The 19,338-nt window shown below is 37.4% G+C and overlaps 3 protein-coding genes and 1 pseudogene across 4 annotated transcripts; 2 read left to right on the forward strand and 2 right to left on the reverse strand.

Moving 5' to 3' along the window:
• On the forward strand, positions 1-1,687 carry LOC112201724 (annotated as a pseudogene).
• Positions 1,688-1,888: 201 nt separating this feature from the next.
• Positions 1,889-3,500, forward strand: LOC112201727 (purine permease 21-like). The gene is made up of 2 exons (XM_024342634.2): positions 1,889-2,132; positions 2,422-3,500. Exons 1-2 carry the CDS (start codon positions 2,096-2,098, stop codon positions 3,498-3,500), a joined length of 1,116 nt encoding a protein of 371 aa, XP_024198402.1. The 5' UTR covers positions 1,889-2,095.
• Positions 3,501-3,693: 193 nt separating this feature from the next.
• Positions 3,694-7,847, reverse strand: LOC112201728 (UDP-N-acetylglucosamine transferase subunit ALG14). The gene is made up of 4 exons (XM_024342635.1): positions 7,716-7,847; positions 4,340-4,795; positions 4,190-4,249; positions 3,694-4,093 (listed from the first exon to the last, which is right to left on the reverse strand). Exons 2-4 carry the CDS (start codon positions 4,769-4,771, stop codon positions 3,917-3,919), a joined length of 669 nt encoding a protein of 222 aa, XP_024198403.1. The 5' UTR covers positions 4,772-4,795; positions 7,716-7,847; the 3' UTR covers positions 3,694-3,916.
• LOC112201723 (pentatricopeptide repeat-containing protein At3g14730) lies at positions 4,778-7,841 on the reverse strand. 2 transcript variants are annotated; one of them, XM_024342631.2, is made up of 2 exons: positions 7,716-7,841; positions 4,778-7,258 (listed from the first exon to the last, which is right to left on the reverse strand). In XM_024342631.2, exon 2 carries the CDS (start codon positions 7,217-7,219, stop codon positions 5,330-5,332), a length of 1,890 nt encoding a protein of 629 aa, XP_024198399.1. In that variant the 5' UTR covers positions 7,220-7,258; positions 7,716-7,841; the 3' UTR covers positions 4,778-5,329. The 2 variants fall into 2 exon arrangements, with proteins under 2 accessions (XP_024198399.1, XP_024198400.1); XM_024342632.2 differs by lacking the exon at positions 7,716-7,841 and adding an exon at positions 7,374-7,709.
• Positions 7,848-19,338: the final 11,491 nt, after the last annotated feature.

Here is a 19,338-nt window from a genome sequence, read left to right on the forward strand (position 1 = left end):
ATGGGAGCATTAGAACCTCAAGAACGGCAGCTGAGCATCAAGGGTATGTCAACTAGCTAGTTCATTTACTTACTGGCCTTTTAGTTTTCACTGCATGCAGTAAGTCTGGAATCTATTTTAGCAACTGATATGTACAAGACTGCAAGCCAATCACAAGTTCACAACTACTATTACAAGCTATGGAAACTGCTGCTTTTTCTGATCGATCTTTTCATCCTGCATATGATAGTCTTTAAATTTAGGGGTGGATGGAGAAGTGTAAAAGTTCCCAGATTTATTGTTACTATTATTAAAGTCAAAAACTTTTTGAAGCCATACAAGAAGAGTGTATCTAGTATAGTAAGAAAACCATTGGAGGTAAAATATCAGTAATTGCCTCCTTACATATACTTCTTGTTTTTTGGTCTAAAATTTTCCCATTTTGGCGTTGATCAGATACTTCAGTTACAAACAAAGCGCTATTGATATCTTTTCTTCCCAAATATAATCATATCATGAGTTCCACTACTGATCCTTGGATATGTGTTTGTATTTTCAGTTCAAGCAGAAGCAAATGAAGCAAACTCACTACCATATATTCCTAACCAGCTGCCTTGGTGCAGAGGTTTTAACTGGTGGCTTAGAATGTCGATTTATACAGTCTTTGTCCTCGCTGGCCAGGCAATTGCAACACTATTGGGAAGACAGTACTATGACAAAGGTGGTAAAAGCAACTGGCTTGCTACACTAGTACAACTTTGTGGCTTTCCTATCTTCCTTCCGTATTATTGCATTCCAGCATTGAACAAAAACTGTCCAACCACAAACAATCGAGTCAAAGCCACTAGCAATCGAGTCAAAGCCACTGTCTATATTAGTCCTTGCATCAATTTATGCCTCTCTTGGCTCCCTTATAGCAGCAGACTACTATTTGTATTCAGTAGGACTATCTTACCTTCCTGTATCTACTTTCTCCCTCATTTCTGCATCCCAACTCACCTTCAATGCACTTTTCTCCTTCTTCCTCAACACGCAGAAGTTAACTTTTTTAATTGTCAACTCTCTTTTATACTGACCATCTCATCCAGCCTCCTAGTGCTTCAAGCAGACCACTCTGCAGACTCGAGTAAAGTTTCCAGGTCAAAGTACATAATAGGCTTTGTCTGCACTGTTGGGGCATCGGCTGGATATGCATTGACACTTTCTCTAACGCAGCTAGTCTTCATAAAGGTTATAAGAAAAGAAACATTTAGAGTGATCATGGATATGAGTCATATGACAGTGTATACATCAGTCATTGCAACCGCTATTATCTTGGTGGGACTTTTTGCTAGTGGAGACTGGAAGGGTCTAAAGCATGAGATGGAGGATTTCTGTTAGGGAAGGTCTCCTATATTATGAATGTAACATGGACAGCTATTAATTGGCAGTTCTTTAATATTGGAATAGTGGGTTGGTATTTGAGGCGTCATCCCTCTTCTCGAATTCTATAAGTGCTGTGGGTTTGCCTATTGTTCCAGTTCTAGCTGTGATCTTCTTCCATGAAAAAATGGATGGGCTAAAGGCAATGTCCCTGGTTTTGGCTATGTGGGGTTTTATTTCATATGTTTATCAGGACTACCTCGATGATCGTAAGTCCAAGAGTGAGAAGAAAGATGCCAATGATGAAGTTTCTAAAGCTGTCCCTGTGGAAAACATTAATGTTTGAACAATCAGCCTTCGATATATGAATTTTATTCTAATCTTATGTAAAAGAAGAGCTATAAGGGTTTCACTTACATATATGAGGTCATTATTTACATGCTAGCTAGTCCTTATGACTAATACATGCCCCTGTCCTGATAAAAGTCCATTGTTTTCTACTTAAATGTTCTTTATAGGGGCATCAAACATGTTTAAATTACCTTTGTAGACAGGAACTGGTTGATTGTGATGCCCATATGTTTTCCAGTAATTGTTTAAAATGATGCAAGGCCTCAAAGCAATCAAAATGGACATTCATGATCACCTGCAAGAATTTCAGGCATTTCATATTGCATAAGACTCGCTAGATCTCTCTCTCTCTCTCTCTCTCTCTGCCTTATCATTTCAAGATTCTTCATCCTTCACCTCCGACATGGGGAAGGCTCAAGATCTGCAACTCCACATCATAGGTAAGTCCAGAAATATGAACAAACGTTTTGTAGGTCTGATTATTCTATATGGTTTTTCTATATCAGAAAGGAAAAGACTTAGGGTTGTGTTTTTCTTTTAAGTTAGCAACTTTCTACCAGTAGGGTTCTAGAATTTGGAGGAACCTGAAAAGGGACTTAAAAAAGAAGTACAATCATCAACATTGAATCATCTTCCCCTTGTATTATGTTTAAAATGACGATCTTATATATAAACTAATCTTAGATAAAGCTGCACCTGTTTGTAATCCAAATATGTCTCTCATACCAGTTCAAGAAGCTGAACCAGCAATTTCTCAGCCCAGAAATTTTAAGTGGTGGCTCCGTATCAGCGTCTACACACTCTTTGTTCTCTTTGGCCAGTCAGCAGCTATACTCTTGGGACGACTGTACTACAACAAAGGTGGAAAAAGCATATGGATGGCAACCCTAGTGCAATTTGTAGGGTTTCCAATCCTAATTCCTTACCAATGTCTCTCATCATCCAAAAAAATCACTACAGAAAGCAGTGTGAACCTGCCATCTTCATCAGTTCTTGCATTGATCTATCTCTCTTTTGGTGTGCTACTAGCATCAGATAGCATGCTGTATTCCATTGGACTCTTGTACCTTCCAGTTTCGACATTTTCACTCATTTGTGCATCTCAGTTGGTCTTCAATGCTTTCTTCTCCTTCTTCCTCAATTCACAAAAGTTCACACCTTATATTGTCAATTCCCTAGTCCTTCTCACCATCTCCTCCATGTTACTTGTGTTTCATGCCAACTCCATGAATATCGCTGGAGTTTCCAAAGAGAAGTACATAATCGGAATCACGTGCACCATTGGCGCATCTGCTGGCTATGGTTTGATGTTTTCCCTTACGCAGGTAGCCTTCCAGAAAGTTCTAAAATCAAATGCATTTAGTGCTGTGTTAGAAATGATAATCTTTGAATCTATAGTTGCAACCTGTGCTACCCTAGTTGGACTTTTCGTCAGCAAAGAGATGAAGGGTTTAAAGAGAGAGATTGAGGAGTTTGAGCTGGGGAGGCTATTCTACTTGGTGACTTTGGTTTGCACAGCTGCAGCATGGCAAGCTTTCAATATTGGTGCAATAGGACTGATTTTTGAGGTTTCTTCCTTGTTCTCGAATGTTATATGTGTTTCGGGCTTGCCATTTATTCCAATTCTCGCAGTAATATTCTTCAATGATCATATGGATGGAATAAAGGTTATTGCAACAGTGTTGGCAATCTGGGGATTTGCTTCATATCTCTATCAGCATTATCTCGACAATTCGAACTCCAACCCTGAAACTAAACCTGTAACAGAAATTTCAATGATTCCTTTACTGAAAGAGACCAACTGCTGAGTGAATGAATAGAGAAAAGGGAGAACAACCAGCTTTCTGTGAAGTTTAACTCCAAATAGTGTTCATCAAATTCAAAGAAGTATATAAAATTATAATTTCAGCATTTCTTTTCTCCTACCTTATACGATTTGAACGGTCTGGGAATTTTCACTGAAATTAATCCGTTACAATTGAATGTCACCAGTGCCTAGTGTTAACAAATCAAAATGGCATCACTTTGAAAAATGAATCAGTATTGCACAAAGAACTTTACAGCAGTTGAATAGTTCTGACCCAATCCTCGTGGGTGGTATAACAGAAGTTTCGTCAGTATGAAGTTTAGGAGCTGTGAACTACATTTGAAGTAGAATAACTTAAAGTAGGTAAAAACTTGAGGGATGTAAGACCATATTGGAGGTTAGAAACTACCGAAGTGACTACATGAGACAGCCAACATAGTGAGCTCGGGGATATTTCTTCTGTAGCTGTGGCCATTGGACAAAGAACTGATCAGCTATGCGTAACTTGTGAAGAAGCAAGCCACTTAGGGAAAGCCTCTGAACTCTTGCTATACTCTCAACATAAAACACAGATGACCATCTAATCCCCACAACCTGCATGATATCAACCAAGAATCAAAACTCTGAATTGATCACATGCACAGAACTGCCCAGAGAAAGAAAAAGAGAATCTAAAAGATGCGCACAAACCTTAAATAAGAATGCAATAACACAAAGTGGAACACAAGTCCCAGGCCCGTTGCATAGAATCTGCAATTCCAATTGATAATAAAACAGTTGATTTAGGACAATGTTCAAATGCAAAGAAATATAAATGAGTAGAGAAAAAAAGAACATTACCACTTGAGGTCTGATTCTTAGCATTAGCCAAAGTGCATGAACCATAGCTATCAAAGTAGTCAACACAGAGGTTATATACGATTGCCCCACTTCCCTACTTCGATAGATCTGCATGAACTGTGAGCGTGAAGTTTCCATTTTGTCCTCAGTCTCTTCTAGCAACTGAGCTTTCTGGAGACTCATATTGTCAGTAGCAGCGGCAACGTAGAACCTGGGGGAAAATCTGTCCTTTTGCAGCACGGATAACAGGTTGAGCATCTCTGCAGTGTGACCCCCTGAGCCTAATATAATGAGTGTACTAAGGGGTGATGCTAAGCCTGCAGAGCCTCTGGTTTTGAGGGGTTTGCCGGATTGGTAAAAAACATAGAGCAGACGAAACAAGATCAACATCACACTTATGATTACCACAGTAATTGTGAAGTTGCAGGCCATGTTTGGAAATCAAGGGGAGAGGGACTGAAGCAGGCAGAGTTTGGAGCCAGAAATTTCCAATAGAAAACAGGGGGCCAAGCAATCAATCAGTTAATGAAGATAGATCAAGTAAATCTTTAATACTTTAACCATTACCTAATGTAAAATACAAAATCATGCGAAAAAGAAAATGCAAACCCTTCATGATTAAGCAACAAATATAAACCAGTATACCCCATACGCATAATAGATGCAAGGAATAAACCAGAGAGAATAAAAAAAAATCATTCAATTATATATCTAAAGGTAAGAAAAGTACTTAGCTAAATAACAAAGAAAGAAAAATCAGTATGCGAAATCTACCAACAATACAACACCAAAAACAAATACGATTCCGATCATACCCTACTTTAACTAACACTAAAGAATTGAAAGATACCAACTCTAGTATCAGCCTTCTCATTTCAATGCAAGGAAAGTGATTTTTATTTTCCTAGGTAGTGCCTATGTCAGTCAATTGTCTTAATGGAAAAATTTTCTATTGAGAACTACCGTGCTTTGTTCAATAGAAACCAAGTTCTAGAGCTGGGGCACATATCCATGCTCACGAAGTCGAGCTGTCAAGGAGTCCAATTCAGCATAAATAAAGTTGGCTTTAGGATGGGCCCTATCACCATTGATAAAAGCATGCACACCATCCTTCAACTCAGTCCAGCTACAGCCTGGTGCCTTCTTGATATTATGTTGCCTCATTGTATGTCTAATTTCTGATACCTCTTCATATTGACCAATGTCTACAAAAATATTGGATGTTAACACATAATTACCAGAGTGCCCTGGGTCAAGTTCCATTAGCTTCTGTGCAGCAACTTTTGCAATATCCGAATTTCTATGGAGTCGACATGCTGCTAACAATGCCCTCCACACCACAGGATTGGCCTGAATAGGCATGTTTTGCACCAATTCAAATGCCTCCTCCACATGTCCAGCTCGACCAAGCATGTCAACCACACAGGTATAGTGCTCAATGGTTGGAATTACACCATATTTTGACTTCATTTGTCTCAATAATTCACGCCCTTCACTCACTAACCCTGCATGGCTGCATGCAGACAAAACCCCAACAAATGTGACCTCATCAACCTCAATCCGTGCCTCACACATGCGAGAAAACATATCTAATGCCTCATTAGCATTGCCGTGCATGCCATAACCCATGATCATGATGTTCCATGACGCTACGTCCTTATTTTTCGTCTTATCAAAAACCATATAAGCATTTCTCATGCTCCCACATTTTGTGTACATGTCCATGATCGCATTGGTCATTTGCACATCATTAACATCTTCCTTATTCACATCCTTCCCAATCTCATTTTTAATCATATACCCATGGATTTCTCTACCATACATCAACGCTGCTAGATGAGAGCAGGCTGGAACAACTATCGTGATGGTCACCAGATCAGGTAGAACCCCAGCACCTAACATTCTATACAAAAGCTTGAGAGTTTCATCATGATAACCACACTGTTCATGCACTGCTATAATTGAGTTCCAAGAATATATATCCTTGTCAATCATCATCTCAAAAATATCTAACGCATCTTCTGTAAACTTGCATTTTCCATACATGTCAATCAATGCATTTGAAACCTCAAAATGTGAATCATACCCCATTTTTAATGCAAACCCATGCACTGCTCTCCCATTGTCAAAATCTCCAGTCATGGCGAAGATTGACAAGACCCCAGTAACCGTAAATCTACTAGGCACAACCCCTTCCTCACCCATCATCCTAAAGACAACCAAAGCCTCATCAAAACGTCCAATCTGTGCAAACCCATTAACCATTGCATTCCAAAGCACAACATCTCTAGAAGGCAACTCCTCAAACACTTTCTGTGCCTCCTCCACTAACACAAATTTCAAATATGTATTCACCAAAGCACTACCAACATATACATCTAATTCCAACCCAAGTTTAACCACCAAGGCATGAACCTTCAAAACCTCCACTACCCCACAACAAGCTCTGATAGCACATGGAAATGTAAACTTATCTGGCACAACACCTGCCAACCGCATTCTTTTATAGAATTCAAATCCATTTCTAGCCAACCCATTTGCAGTGAACCCAGCAATGACTGCATTGTAAGCAAACACATTGTGATCATGGAACTTATAGTAAAAGGTTGAGACGGCATCACCCATTTGGTTGCACTTGGAGTACACGTTGATGAGGCTGGTTATGGATTGAGGGGAGCAAAGGAAGCCATTCGTGAGCATATAGGCGTGGAGTTGCTTGCCTTTTCTGAGGCTCTTGTAGCGAGCACATGCTTGCAATGAGGCTATGCAGGTGCTGAGGTCATACACAGAGTGAACAGGTTGGGGAGCGGAATGTGAAAAAGGGTAGCTGAAACACAAAGAGAAGGAAGGTTTCTTGAGGAAGTTGGTGGTTCTATTCATCTAACGGAGTCTGATTCGAGTGTGTTTGTGTCTGACCACCTAGTACAGAAGTAACAAATCGCCAATCATAATCTACACGTTTTCTCACTAGAAAGATCGAAAATTTTCGACAATTAAGCAAAATAGCAACGCAAATAAGTCTAATTTCCTCTACCTTCTTACAATCAATCCATTCACTTCAGCAATTCTACCCAAATCGAGCAAAAAAAAAAAAAAACCAGTGTAAGATCTATAACAAATCAATGAGTCAATTAAGTCAACAAAAAAAGGGTCCGTTTGAAAACCCAGAAACCAAATTTTGCTCAACCAAAAATGAGAAAAGTGAATCCCAAAAAACAAAAATTCCTGAAATCATCAAATTTCTGAGCTCGTTGTTCATACAGAAATCAAAAACCCATCTGCAAAAACTTGCAGAATAGGCAACCCAAAAGATAAAGGAAGTATCTTTATGAAGAAAACAATAGAGAAGAAGAAATTGTAGAGCAACCCAAAATACCTGAGATGCTGTTATCCCTCTCTCACTGTAGCTTCAGATTTTGGCGACTCAGGAATTTTTCAGGGGAGAAGTGATTCGCGAGGAGGAGCGCACGACGTCGTTTCAGTAAGAACTCATGTTTCAATCCCGGCCGTCTGTTTCAATCCCACGGTCAAGATTCCATTTTTCTTTTTGCATTTTTTATTTTATTTTTTTTCATACCCACAGGCCACAGCTTATTGGCGGAACGTGACCTGTGGTCCTCCCGGGCATTAATGCTAATGAAAAACAAGAAGGAGAAGGAGGAGAACAACTTATTTATATTTCTTGAGAATCTCAAGAGATGAAACGTAGGATTATTAGAGGTTTAATTCTTCAAGCTTCGAGCACAAAGTCTCTTGCTTCTCTCTCTCACTCGCACACGCACTCGCACACGCACACGCACACGCACACAGGCATTGATTACACTCTCCCTCTCTCTATGCATTGTGTTTCAGTGAAAAAAGTTCATTCTTTTTATTATATTGTGGCCGCCTACTTTGTGTTTCCATTGTTTCACCTACTTTCTTTTCCATTGTTTGGGATATTAGGATCGATGAAAAAGAAACAAACCAAAGGATTTCACCTAAAAGTCACATTAGATTGGAAATTATTTTATGCACCGACGGTGTAAATGACCCAACACTTATAAAATAATCTCAACCCTTGATATTTATTATCAACTTTATTTTTAATAAACAAAAACTGTACTTAATGCAATCTAACCATTCATTTATGTTGGTGCAAGTGCACGGCGGTGCTCTGAATAATCTCTCACATTAGATATCCAACATGATGTGTTTTCCTCGGAGTATACAAACCACAGATTACACACCACTTTTGTTCCTCCGACCATATGCAGTTATGTGACCAGGAGGATTGAGCACATATTCACCAGATCTGCGAGGGCACAGCAGGTGCCAGTGCTTGCCGTAGGTCGAACATAGATTACAATACTTGAGCTTCGCACGCCGTGAAACTTGGTTACAACAGCGCTCGAAAAACAAATAATCACAAGTCTTACAAAATACGTCACAGCCCTTGCCAACAATTGCGTTCTTTAGGACTTCAGCGTTGTACCGGCATTCAGATGAAGTATGTTCATCCAAAGAACAAATCAAACATGTATCTTTTGCAAGTTTGCAAATCCGTTAAAAAACAATGATTCATGCATATGACAAACCCAAAATATAAGTATTGTGAGAGCACATTGAACATTGAATAATACCAAATTATCTATGTCACAAGAGCAACAAAAATGAATAGTACGTGGACATGAATAATTTATTATACATGTGAGCTGAAACCACTAATTTTTCGAACATTTTAACGACACTTTTAGATTATATTATGTTCACTCAAACACATGATAATAATGAGAGGTGTAAGACTGTCAGGTAATGATGCTGCAATTCACCCTGATTTTTTTTCAAATGGTGAGCAACTTCTTAATACTTGCTATAACTCCGTTCACATTGAGCAGGTTGGAAATCCATATAAGCCTGATAAGCTAACGGTAGGGATAGTTTGTAGGTTTTTGGAAACAATGCACGTAAGGTAGTTATTGTAGACACCAAAAATTTAATGAAAATACATTCATTAAATAATTCGGTCAACACTTGAAATTATGACCGAACAAACATAATCAGCATGTGGGTCATACAAAATGTGCAAGTAGCTTGTGAGTAAGCAAAATCACACGGGCTCAGAGAACGACACTTGGCGACACATGAAAGGCCCGACAGCAATAAATAAATTTGTTCCGACCTAATCAGCTGAAATTAAAGCGGATCAATCAAATTAAATCAATTGATTCCGAGTCAAATCAAGTATTAAATTTCGTCTGCTGATTAGATGTCAATTTATTTAAATTGATAATCAATATGAAAAATCAGTCATCAAATTAATTGGCTAAATTTCATAATAGTCGTGATTAAATCGATCAATTAAAGCTGATTGATTTGATTATGCTATTAATGAAATACAATTAAAATCAGTCATCAAATTGATTGGCTAATTACTTAATAATCGTGATTAAATCAGTTAATTAAAGCTGATTGATTTGATTATGCTATTAATGAAATACAATTAAAATCAACCATCAAATTAATTGACTAATTCCTTAATAGTCGTGATTAAATCAGTTAATTAAGGCTGATTGATTTGATTACGTTATTAAGGAAAATGCAATTAATTACGTGTCATCAAGACATTCCAAATTGAGAGAGGCGCCGACACTATAAATATCCCCTCTCAAATCAAGAGAATGACTGGAGCCAGAGAGAAAAATCACTCCCAAAATTCAGAAGTCTTCAAGCGTGTGAAGAGCCCTCAAGCTGCAAAATAGCCGGTTTATCACCAACCTCAAGCCAAAACACTCGTCACGTGTCAACCCTCGTTGTCATCGTACGACTCAAGATCAAGCAATAATCGCCCTTGAGTCAAGTATACCAACCGGGAAGGGACGACAAACAAAGGGACGCAAGCAGTCGGAAGAAACCTCTCTAAAGCTCAGAAGTCTCCCAAGCTCGTGAAGAATCATCTAGCTGCCAACTAGCCGGTCTCTTCACCGCACCAACTTCAGACAAAAAAGGGAAATCACCTGCAAGCTCAGAAGTTGTCAAACTCGCGGAGAATCAACAAGCACCAAGCAAACGTACCGATTGATCCGCCAAGTGTTTAGGACGTTCACGTTCTTCTTCTTGACGTCGACAAACACGCAAAGCCTGACTGCTTTGAGAAGATTTTCCCACAATCAGAAAGTAGAAAAATCCAAGCATTTAGGTCGTCTGCGTTATTCAATTGTCACCAAAACCCTTAAAAATATATATATATATATATATATGTGTGTGTGTGTGTTGAAATACATATGAAATTGTGCGACAATAAAAAAAGGAGGTGACATCATAAAAAAGGCAGGGAAAAAAATTTCAGAGCCGTGCAACGTCTGAAAAAAATAAATAAAAAAAAAAGGAAAAAAAAAAAGAGCAATTACGTCATGACATATGAAAGAAGAATGATTAGAAGGAAATGATGAGTCATAGAGCTAACGGATCATGCTTGATTAGGCCTACACGTGCATGCATATATGTAATGTCAGATGGTGGAATCATGCCCAAAACACAAGATGTATGAAAGAAAGAAATAATAAATAGAGGTTGCAGCCTACCTCTGCCGCTACCAAGAGCTTGCGTCAAATTAAGGTCCCTGTAGAAGCAACACACTAGTAGCAGCAAGTCTACTAGTTTCAGAATACATGTACGATGTGAAAAAGAAAAAAAGAGGCGGTGACGTCAGCAAGACAAAGAGGGCGTGGGGGCATGTGAACATGAATGAGTAATTAATCACGCCTGTGCAAGTTTGCATGTACGATGTGAAGGAAAAAATAAAAATAAAAAAAATTCTAGGGGTTGCAGAGCTACACATGTATATATATGAGTATGTGATCAAGTGCAAAAATGAATCAAGCTTTCACTTTGGATCTGCACGGGCTTATATATATATATATAAACAAAATTAAAAAAGAAGAAGAAGAAAGTGACGTCATGAGACAAGAAGGAGAAGGGGGCATGTGGACATGAATGAATAAAGGTATGAGTCATGCTTTTTGTGAATGAAAATTCTGCACGTGCACTATAATCATAATCATATGTCTCTACCATGTCAGAAGATGAAATCATGGATAATTCATGAGGCACAGCACGTATATAAAGAATACTGATGAAAGAAGGGTTAATCAGAGGAGGAAGGCAAAACAGACGTACCTCAGCCTTGCCACTACCAGTAATTCGCGCAAACTCAAAGTCCCAGCAAAAGTAGCCACCCAACAGCAGCAGGTCCCTGTCGGACAGTAGAGAAAGGAAAAGTCAGCACAGGTCATTGGTTGTCTCAACTATTAATGAAGAAACGGGTAAAGGCAAATAATCTTAATTGTTTGCTTGATGATTTTCTGCAACACCAAAGATAAAAGGGCAGTGAAATGAGCTAGCAGCCAAGCTGTTTTTGTTCAAAATATAAAGGAGGCCGTCCGTTTATGTTGAAAGGGTAGGGGTTTCTCGCTCCATTAATCTCCTTGTTGAGACCAGGAAAACATGGAGGGAATCAAAATTCCTACTATATATGGCGTCGACTTATGTGGTGTTTATATTAATTGCTGAAATTAAGGCACATTATATTGATTTGCGCCAATATATGGCAAAATAAATAAATAAATAAATAAATGATCCATTTCATAAATGTTTGTTAAAAATACTCCTATGTTATGGGCTTTGTCACCTGCTTATTCGGAGTCCTTGCCATATTTGCAAAATTAAATATTGCAAGAGAATTTCTAAATTGTATCAAGATTCCGGGAGACTCTCAACAATTTTAAATCAAGATTCCAAAGGAATCTCTATAACTTCAGAGTTTTAGAAGTTGACTACAGTGAAGCAAAGTGCCGCGTCAAGTTTTGTAAAAAAAAAAAAAAATTCAAACTTCAAGTCACACCTCCAACACGTGACAACATGTTTACTTTACAACGCACCTTGAAGTGGGGGCATTTGTAGACACCAAAAATTTAATGAAAATACATTCATTAAATAATTCGGTCAACACTTGAAATTATGACTGAACAAACATAATCAGCATGTGGGTCCTACAAAATGTGCACGTAGCTTGTGAGTAAGCAAAATCACGCGGACTCAGAGAACGACACTTGGTGACACATGAAAGACCCGACGGCAATAAATAAATTTGTTCCGACCTAATCAGCTGAAATTAAAGTGGATCAATCAAATTAAATCAATTGATTCCGAGTCAAATCAAGTATTAAATTTCGTCTGCTGATTAGATGTCAATTTATTTAAATTGATAATCAAGATGAAAAATCAGTCATCAAATTAATTGGCTAAATTTCATATTAGTCGCGATTAAATCGATCAATTAAAGCTGATTGATTTGATTATGCTATTAATGTAATACAATTAAAATCAGTTATCAAATTGATTGGCTAATTCCTTAATAGTCGTGATTAAATCAGTTAATTAAAGCTGATTGATTTGATTATGCTATTAATGAAATACAATTAAAATCAGCCATCAAATTAATTGACTAATTCCTTAATGGTCGTGATTAAATCAGTTAATTAAGGCTGATTGATTTGATTACGTTATGAAGGAAAATGCAATTAATTACGTGTCATCAAGGCATTCCAAATTGAGAAAGGCGCCGACACTATAAATATCCCCTCTCAAATCAAGAGAAGGACTGGAGCCAAAGAGAAAAATCACTCCCAAAATTTAGAAGTCTTCAAGGGTGTGAAGAGCCCTCAAGCTACAAAATAGCCGGTTCATCACCAACCTCAAGCCAAAGCACTCGTCACGTGTCAACTCTCGTGGTCATCGTACGACTCAAGATCAAGCGACAATCGCCCTTGAGTCAAGTATACCAACCGGGAGGGGACGAAAAACAAAGGGACGCAAGCAGTCGGAATAAACCTCTCCAAAGCTCAGAAGTCTCCCAATCTCGTGAAGAACCATCTAGCTGCCAACTAGCCGGTCTCTTCACCTCACCAACTTCAGACAAAAAAGGGAAATCACCTGCAAGCTCAGAAGTTATCAAACTCGCAGAGAATCAACAAGCACCAAGCAAACGTACCGATTCATCCACCATCAAAGCCATACTAGCCACGTGACATCGCTCGTGGTTCAAATCCGATCAAGAGCAAGCCGCTGCATCCCTTGATCAACCGCCTTCTGCAAGTCATCAACAAAGTAAATCCTCTACAAAGTTCTTCATCAAGCTCGTGGAGAATCAACAAGCACCAAACACACGTGCCGGTTCATCCCCTACCAAAGCCGAAGAACACTCACCACGTGGCACCACTCGTGGCCTAAATCCGATCAAGATCAAGCTTCTACAGCCCTTGGTCAATCGTCTTCCTCAAATCGTCAACATAACAAGAAGTTCACACTACAACCGTTCGATTCAAGATCAAGTGCTCGTCACCCTTGGATCAAATCAAAGTCAGAGATCGAATCAGAGGAGATTCTTGTGAAATAGCATCTACAGAGATTGTAACCCTCAAATTCATTAATATAAAATATATTATTTTGTACACGTGTCTTTTTTTCATTCGTTGCAGGATTTTCGTGTTTACAGTTATGTGTCCCAACCTCCAATAACATAGGGTTGTTTTCTGAAGTTTACTCCAAGGAAAAAGATACCGGAGTTAGTGGTGCAGTGATTTGTCGAGACTTTTTCATATGAGACATTTATTGATCGTGCATGTTAGCTGAAAGAAATTGCAGACTGGTAATAACTGCAATGCACTATAACTCCAGGTAACTAAAAACAAAACCAAAATCATGGGTATACATATGTGTCAAAACCCAAAAGATGTATCGTTGTTTTCTCATAAAGGATCAGACAGCACATTGCAATTTCATCCCATCAACAGGGACTTGCTCTTTATAGACTTTCAATGCATCATATGCAGTAGTTTGTTTTCAACTAGGCATCACATGGGGTAGTTTGTCAAGGCTTGTGCATGTTAGCTGAAAGTGCCCTGATCAAAATCTTTTGAATTTTTGCAAAATAGGATTTACACGTTACCAAAAACAAACTAGAGTTTTTGTTATTAATCTTCTGTTCACTCCAGAACCCACGTCCCCAAAATTAAGGGTGTCCACATAAGCCACATCAGCACACAACAGAGACTACGAATGGATTCTCCAACAATACGATTACGAAGGATTGCAAAGCGCCAAAGCACATCCTAATAAACAACAATTCGGCCTGAATTTTAAGTGGTGGGACCCTTTAATATACTATGACAGAAAAATTGGACTCGCAATACTCACAAGTACTCGCAATGTCCCAAGGCAATCAAGTTAAAGGTAGGGATAGTTTGTAGGTTTTCCAAAACGTTGTAGTTGCAACTTATGTGGAAACAACCCCCAGAACATGGGATATTTTTCTGTAGTTTACCCAATAAAAAGCACTTCGTCCAAGCAAATTCAAGGTAAGCAAAACAAATTCAAAATCATATTGGGAGAACCACCAGTGTTTGTCATACGACTACGGAGTGACACATGATCTAAAGCACCTGTTCATCGGTATTGTCAGATACGAATGTAATATAATGCCATAACCAAAAACATCAGTGCTGTAACTACATGACATCAGATAGTAGCAGATGTATCGATGTTGTGTGACTAACAACTTGTGTCATAAGAAAAACAAGGAAGAAACTCTGTTCAACTACAAATATATATCTGCAAATGCATTGAGATTGATGTTCCCCTCAACAGAAAGTTACTCCACATGCATCATACATAGACTAAATAGACCAAAATGATTTTTCTGGAGGAGATATATTTAAAGATGACAAAACTATAATATTTCCTGTCTCCTAGACATAATTGGTTGGGTAAGGGATCTTCAAAAACCAAATGACCAAACAGAATTTCGTTAAATTAACCAAATTAAAAATCATTTCTAGATTAGCTAGATTACTCAGAAACCTTAAAAGAACAACTCAGAGCTTACCAGGTTCACATGGCCTGAAGGTAGGCACAAACGACTTGGTACCTGTTAGCAGTCATATTGTCAGATAAAAAGGAAAGGCAAACGAAAACACAAAAAAATAAGGGGTGATACCGAATAATCACATGAATAGCAAAAATGAAAGTTTGACAAAACATGAGGAGCTGTAATCCTTTCAAAAAGGGGGGGTGTATTGTATATGGAATTAGTAGAACTTTTAAAGAAATCTATGGAATTTAAAAATCTGGATGTATTCAATATAGACTTTTAACAGTCCATGAAAGTCTTGAGATATTCAATTAGGATTTTTAAAGACTTCATGAATTCCACCAAAATCTAGTGGTATTCAATTAGGACTTTTAAAAGTGAATAAAAGTACAGAGGTATTCAAAATATCATTCATACTTATGGAATTAGAAAATCATGGATAATCATGGACTTTGTAGTGTTAACTATACATACCAAACTCCAATAATTTTCCAGCCTCCAGACCAAAGATTTCAAAAAGTCTATCAAAGTTTCCTCTTCAAAAAAAAAAGTCTATTAAAGATCTTCTCTCTACGCACGAAGAAGTTTGTCCTTCATCATCTCTTTTTCTTAATTTTTTTTCTTTTCTCTAATCTTTTATGATATCAATCTTTTTTGATACCCAACATGTTCATTGTAGCAATAAAAATGATTTATGAAACCCTAAAACTCAAATATTGTGGTCTAACCCTAAGACCTTGAACCATACTAAATTTTATTTTATTAATTAATTATTCTCATTAATTTGAATTTATATTATGGTTCAAAAAAAGGTTGAACAATTGAATTTCAATTGATTGATTATAGATCAAGACATTGACCAATATTGCTACAATATATGTTAATCGGCGAAAACAAAATTGATGAGAATAATTAACCATAAACATCAAGTGATCTATATTGTATATTTATGTTGTTGGGAGATTAGGAATAAGAACAAACTCACTAGACATACTAACGATCATTTATTTGAGTCAATTTCTATTAGAAGATACTGGAGCATTGAAGAGACAAAAAGTAATTATTTTGTTTTGTGTTTGGGCTGCATTTGTTTTATTTTTTTTTGTTTTTTTTTTGTTTTTATATTTTGTATATCTTAGGAAATCTGTAGAAGTCATTCATAATAAAGTATATAGATTTTCATGAATCAATAAAAGTCTATTGCTAAAATTAATGGTTTTAAGAAATCCATAACAGTCTATCAACTTTTTAAAGAGTCTGTGGACTTTTCAAAAAGTCTGTCATTTAAAACAAGTCTGCACAAATCCAAATACAATATAATAGTTTTAGTATATCAAGTGATCGATCCTAAAAGACCAAAATGATCGATTTGGCCGGAGAAGTTACTCTCAAACAAAAATACAGAGAAGATGACATTGAATAATAACAAATGTTGGGTCATAAGACTGGATCTCTGTAACAAATATATATATATATATATATATATGAACAGAGGATCCATTTAATACACAAAAATCAACCGAAGGACATTCCGGAAACTCAAATGAAATGGTGCAGCAATATTCCAGTTAAATTTATCTGATTCCAAATCAAATGAAACTAAGATAATTCAGACAAAGAAATAGAGGTATGAAACTAAATATTCTTCGTCATAAACCCTGCAACAAAAACGAAAAGCATACCATCGGGGTTGAAGGCACCTTTCAATGCCAATCGGAAAGCAGAGAGGTCCATCACTGTTTTTGTCGCAGAGAGACATGCCTGACTTTGAACTTGAAATTGGGGATTAGGTTTTTAAGTTGATGAGTAATTGTTAGAATCTCCTTTTCTAATTGATGTTTTTATTTGGTGAAAACAATAATTGGGATTCGTCATGTTGCTGCTGGTGAATGTACTATTCTTCTTGATTGTGAAGTTTGGACCGTTGATAATTGTTGTAAAGTGTGGAATACTAGAGAATGGTATCAGTCATATGGGTGTTCATAGTAAATTCGAAGACGAGATGAGAGTGGTGAACTTTGTTTTGAAGACGAATTCGGATGCAAATGTAGGGATGAGGAGAATGGGAATTGAGTGAGAGAGTGAGGGAGAAGATGGGCTGGTTGGGCTTCTGGTGAAACTAGTCTTTGGAGGCGGAATGAAGGAGAAGATTTGCTTCCGGCGGCGGCGGGGAGGGAGGGAGGGAGAGAGAGTATAGAGAAAAAAATAAAAATAAAAATGAGAAATTATATTAAATAGGAAATGTCCATTCTGCCCTCCTTCAGGATTTAAAAATCTGAAGTGTGGGCTCCCTTGTCGGCTCCAACTCAGCAGCTGACATCATTTTTGGACCAGAATTCAAATTTTGGACTTGGGTGATGTTGTTTGAGAGTACAAGGACCAGTCTGATTAAAAAAAAGTTTAAGGACCAGTCTGATTTTAGGCCCAAAGTTCAGGGGGGTAAACTGAATTTAATCCTTCATTTTATTATATACTACTTTTTCTTATGTCAGTGTAATCGACCCGCTATAAGTAGGAAACCTAGTTGGACTGGGCATACTTTTTTGCCTCACGTTTCAATCCTGGCCGTCTAATTCAATCTCACGGTCTTTTCTTTTCTTTTCTTTTTTTCACTTAAAACCTGCTTGTTTCCTTGGCCTCTCTGTGCAACTCGTCCCCATCAACAAATTTCCAAGCTTCTTCCTCGCCATTACTACACAAAACACATACCTAGACACCTCATTTTTTTTATAAGGACGTCTTTTTACTTCGACTGTCATGATACCGATTTAATGATGTTGGGCCAAAACAGCTGAAACTTTTAAAGAGAAAAAATGAGATAGACGAGTACACTATGAATCCGGTCTAACCAAACCCTAATTCTTCTTAGTTTACATGTAAATCAAATTGTATTATATGAATTTGGTGAATACAGACCTACGATTTAAGGGTTTGGTTGTTTGTTGCAAGGTCCTAGGTGTGCCATTCTTTGGGTGGTGGTACTGGATCTGGAATGGGAACGCTTCTGATTTCCAAGATTAGGGAGGAGTACCCAGATCGGATGATGATGACTTTCATTGTGTTCCCATCTTCCAAGGTATCAGATACTGTTGTGGAGTCTTACAATGCTACTTTGTCTGTTCTTCAGCTTGTGGAGAATCCATACTTGAACTCACTAGCCCCAACTGTAAGTTCATTCTCAATCTTTACTTGGATGTGGTTCATTATTGTGAAAGTGTTTGTATGTTTGAGTAACTGCGAATCCAAACTTTTGCAAATATTGATTTAATCAAACAAATCAATATTTGTTTCCTCATTTCTGTCTGTGTGAATAATAAATACTTTCTTGTAATTGTATTATGAACTTGCATTTTGAATCAACTTAACAATAATTGTGTGATATTTGAATGAAATATGTTGTAAATGTTTGGCCATATGTATTGGGTTTAGTTTTGCTGGATCTGCTATATTTTAAGTCATATTTTAATCCTTTAGTACCTTACCTGATTACATTTCCACTCTTGTCAAAGCTTGCATTAGTAGTACTTAATGAAAATATTGAGTATTTATTAATGTTTCTCATAATGACAAGGAGGACATACTATTGAAGTTCCTTGTGAAAGTGAGAAGGATCCAGAGCAAATGACTGACAAATATCTTAAATTTGGAGATTGATAGATTTTCATTTTTAGTTTCACAAGGTTTTTTTGTATGTTGAGGGTCTTAGACATTGTTGAATAAGAAGTTGGGTTTTTAGAGTCTATTTTGCTCTTGATAGTGTTTAAAGCGTTCTGATAAAAACTCATAATTTTTTTAGGAGAATGGTTTTGAGGGTCAGACGAAGTGAGGCATTAAAGAGGTTATCAAGCTTAATCAGAGCTGAGGAGGAGGAAAAGTGGGTTGTTTCAGTAAAAAGATCGAAAACCAAGCAAAAGAAAAAAAAAGGTGCAAAAATTGATGTCGGGAAGCCCAAGAAACCACCAACTGCATTCTTCTATTTCTTGTATGTTACCTCTTTGATTCCTTTCTATGCAGCACATATTTCACTTTGTGAAAGTGTATAGTTTGCCCCAATACTTGATCAAATTGCCAACATGCTTGATTATTTGCT

This window comes from Rosa chinensis, chromosome 5 (assembly GCF_002994745.2).
Source record: "Rosa chinensis cultivar Old Blush chromosome 5, RchiOBHm-V2, whole genome shotgun sequence".
In the NCBI taxonomy this organism is placed as follows: Eukaryota; Viridiplantae; Streptophyta; class Magnoliopsida; order Rosales; family Rosaceae; genus Rosa; species Rosa chinensis.